The 4,120-nt window shown below is 45.3% G+C and overlaps 1 protein-coding gene across 1 annotated transcript; it reads right to left on the bottom strand.

The window, feature by feature from the left end:
* Positions 1-1,179: 1,179 nt before the first annotated feature.
* Positions 1,180-2,899, bottom strand: LOC122931618. The gene is made up of 2 exons (XM_044285694.1): positions 2,853-2,899; positions 1,180-1,825 (listed from the first exon to the last, which is right to left on the bottom strand). Exons 1-2 carry the CDS (start codon positions 2,864-2,866, stop codon positions 1,180-1,182), a joined length of 660 nt encoding a protein of 219 aa, XP_044141629.1. The 5' UTR covers positions 2,867-2,899.
* Positions 2,900-4,120: the final 1,221 nt, after the last annotated feature.

The raw sequence follows: 4,120 nt of genomic DNA, 5'->3' as shown, positions 1-4,120 counted from the left end.
CTCACAGCTAAACACGAACATGTCCAATTTTTATTACTAAAAATCGGATATGTCTGCCTTCAGCGTTGAACAAGGACTACACCAGACGTAATCAGGCACGCAATCCATCAAGATTCCACTTCTACGCAGAAAAGGTAAGTATATGAGATCATCACTTTTCATCAAAATGCACATGACAGACACGGACCATGAGATACCAGCCTGAATACTTGGTGAGTGCAGGAGCTCACAAGTTCCTGTGCATGAGACCTACACTCGTATAGATCAGTGCAACCAATGAGGCTGTGCGCTCCTTCACTCAGCAAGAATCCAGGCCGGTATCTCATGGACCGTTTTACATGGACGTGTGTATTTGGCGGACAGGTCCCCTTGACTGTGATGGCCATTTCGCAGTGTTTGCCAATGAACACATGCGGGTTACCATCTTGACTCACACGTCCAGCGATACACAGGTAAGCCCTTACCTGTGCCAGGAGCCGGTCTGAAATCAAATGCAGTCTCCGGGAGCAGGCAGTTCTGAGAACAGCCGCCGGGGGCCATCATTGAGCTGTTATCAGAACTGCCTGTTCCCGGTGACCGCATTTGATTTCAGACCGGCTCCTGGCACAGGTAAGGGCTTACCTGTGCATCGCTGGACGGGTGAGTCAAGATGGCAGGCCGCATGTGTTCGTTGGCGAACACTGCAAACTGACCATCACTGCCCCTTGATGCTCTGCTTTGACATGTGCTTGATCACACATTGAAAATGATATTTTATAAAAAAAAATCACAATGGCGGGCATATGCTTCTGGCAAGCAGTGTGTTTAATGACATCAGCGGCTCTGATGGGCTGGCTTCAGCACTGCCCTAGCCTTTTTTGTTAGGTCTGCGCAAAAGCACGCGCATTACTGCTGGTAACGTCACCAAACACACTACTTGCCAGAAGCATCTGCCCGGCAGTGTGTTGCCCTTTATGTGCACAATGAAGCTGCCATGGTGATAAAATGGGGGGGACTGTGGGGTTCAGCTATGATCAAAAAATGAGAGGGTACATGATAACTTATAATATTTTATAAATAATGACCTAAATAGATAATAGGTCATCATTATTAAAATATTCAATTATGACATGTTTGAAGAGAAAACACACATACACAATTTAAACAAGATAACAAAGATTTATTTCAAGCAAAAAAAAATTATAAGTCAAATAATTCCCTAGTATATGGGCCAGGGGTGTGCACAATTGGGGTGTCCGGTCTGTTAAGACGGGAATGAGGAGTTATGACCTTTAATCTTTGGTCTCTTCTCTTTTCTAAAAAGTGCAGAACATCATGTGGCTCTTCAGGGTCCGTAAATTCATCTAGTACCATGACCAGAGCAGAAAGGCACCGTGTTTGCCGTTCATCTGGCACACGGCGCAAGGAAGGAGCGAGCCCTTTTAAAGCTACTTCTTCCTTGCCGTCAGACCGATTCCGGTTTAAATACTCCATAACCATCATGTCGGCCTGACTACGGAGATTTAAACCGGAATCGGTTATGACCCTTTGGCCTCGTCTGCCAGATGAACGGCTAGCAGGTGCTGCTCTTTGTTGCTGGCTGGGTTCTGGATTGGCCTGGACTGGTTCTTGAATAGCATCTACCACTTCTGTGACCTCTTCTGGATTTTGCGATCTTTCCAGCAGAGGCTGGTTAAGGAGAGATAATGAAGCCACGGAAGATTCCCCCATGGCCTCAGGATGTTCACTTTCCGCTTGGATATCATCTGTGGACATTCCTGGTCTGTCAGCCAAATTGCCGGACAATGCTTGTGGATTGGAAGTGTCCGAGAGATTGTCCACAGTTCTGTAAAATAAATGTAATATTACAATTATTTGATTTATTAAAAGAGCACCTTCCATCAGTTTGTATTCAATAATGCCGTACCTAACACTATAGTCCAGGCATGCTCAACCTGCGGCCCTCCAGCTGTGGCAAAACCACAACTCCCAGCATGCCCGAACAGCCTACAGCTATCAGCCTACAGCAGGGCATTATGGGAGTTGTAGCTTTACAACAGCTGGAGGGCCGCAGGTTGAGCATGCCTGCTACAGTCCATGTCAACTAGATGTCATATTGGTAGAATTAGTTTAATGCGCCTCTGTTGCTCCTCTGTTGCGCCACTGTGCCTCTCATTATGTTTATGCGCCCTGTATTCAAATTAATATCAGGGGAACAACGGGGAGGAGACACCAGCTTTTCTACGTGGCCGTTTCTTTGATCTGGCTGTGGTGCTGTCCAATCACAGCGGAGGGTGACACAGACAGGTAGAAGGTGAGCTGTTTTTCTCAAGGTCTGAGGCGCTCAGCTGTTATTACATACAGGGCGCATAAACATATTGAGTGGCACAGCCGCGCAACAAAGGATAATTTAAAACCCCTAAAAAATATTACATCTACGTGACATGAGCTACAGTCTGAGGCACTGATTTTATTAAAGGTGTTCTGCAGTTTGTTTTATATCCTCAGGAAAGATCATTAACATCTGATCAGCTGTTTGAGAAAGCAGCGTTGCTGGTAGTAGCGCCGCGGCCTTAACGCTATTTACCGCCGGCCCAATATTGTCACGACTATTATCAATGGCCTAGGCACAGCTAATCTGTGTTCACTTGAAGAGAGCTTAGCCGTGCCCAGGCCAATGATACTAGTCGTGACGTCACTGGGCCAGCGGTAAACACAGAAGCCCGCGTTGCTTTTGCCAGCACCGCTGCCTTCTCAAACTTCTGATCAGATGCTGATGATCTTTCCTAAGCATAGCAAACAAACTGCACAACAACTATAATTAGTAACTGCTAAAAGCTACACTGTCCTACAAAAATATAAAAATGACTTACCTTCTTAAATCCATTATTGGAAGAAGAAATTGAAGGTGTCGGGTATACAAATAGTTTTTTTTTTTCATGCTTCCATCACCACTCCTGCTTTTAGTATTCAATTCTCTCCGAAATTGGTCCCGACAGGTATTCCATCTTTTCTTGATTTGCTGGACTGAAATAAAAATACAAAAAATATATTAGGATTATAAATTTTACATCACGCCTGCCATGCTGCTGAGTGCAGGAGTGCACGGCGTCATTGCAACCAATGACACCGAGTGCTCCTGCTGGCCCATGCAGTATAATGTCGCATAGGCACCTGCTGCACCATGTCACGGTCACAATCTATGAAAACCCGGCTTGCTATGCTGCTGAGTGCAGGAGTGCACTGCGTCATTGCAACCAATGACGCCGTGCACTTCTGCATTCTAGAGCACGGCAGGATTGGTTTTCATAGACCGTGCTCCATGGATATGTGTATGAACCTTTAAAAATTACACTGATTTTAAAATATTATTTACTCACTAATTTTTTCTTTCTTGGACACTGAGGCAGAGTCCCATGCTGTTCCTATCAGCTCTTTACCAATTTCTTCCCATGCTTGGTCCTTCATGATCCTGTCATGGTAGACTTCAGCCCTTGTGTCCCACAAGGCAGGCCTCTCCTGTATCAAAATTATCAGTTTTTCTACCTCAAACGACGTCATATCTGTGACTTCACAACACTTCCTTCTCTTCAGCTCTCCCTGGTGCTGAAAGTCACATGGGGCAATTTTTTTTGTTTACTTCCTGTGGATCTGCAATTGCGGATCCAAAATTACGGATGACATGCAGATGACATACGGATACATTTGGTACCTTTCCGCATGTCATCCGTTTTTTTGCGGACCCATTGAATTCAATAGGGCAACGGACCGCATTTTGCGGCCAAAAGTAGGACATGCTCTACTTTTTTCCTGGATCCGCATAACGGAACGGAATTGCGGATGCGGACAGCATACTGAATGCTGTCCGCATCTTTTGCGGCCCCATTGAAATGAATGGGTCCGCATATATTCCGCATCTGTTCCGCATTTTTGCGGAAAGGATGCGGAAACAAAATGCGGACGTGTGAATGTAGCCTTATTGTGGAAAAAGAAAAACATTTCTCAGCTTTTATTTACATTTGAGAAAAAAGTGTCCTGTTGGCATAAAACAGGAGAAGCCTTCAACCCAAAGAACACCATCCCCACTGTCAAACATGGTGGTGGGAACCTAATGCTTTGGGGGTGTTTTTCAGCCAATGGA

The sequence above is a fragment of the Bufo gargarizans genome, chromosome 3 (assembly GCF_014858855.1).
Source record: "Bufo gargarizans isolate SCDJY-AF-19 chromosome 3, ASM1485885v1, whole genome shotgun sequence".
Classification (NCBI taxonomy): domain Eukaryota; kingdom Metazoa; phylum Chordata; class Amphibia; order Anura; family Bufonidae; genus Bufo; species Bufo gargarizans.
Note: the sequence above shows the minus strand (reverse complement) of the source record. Positions and strands in the feature narration are given on the sequence as shown.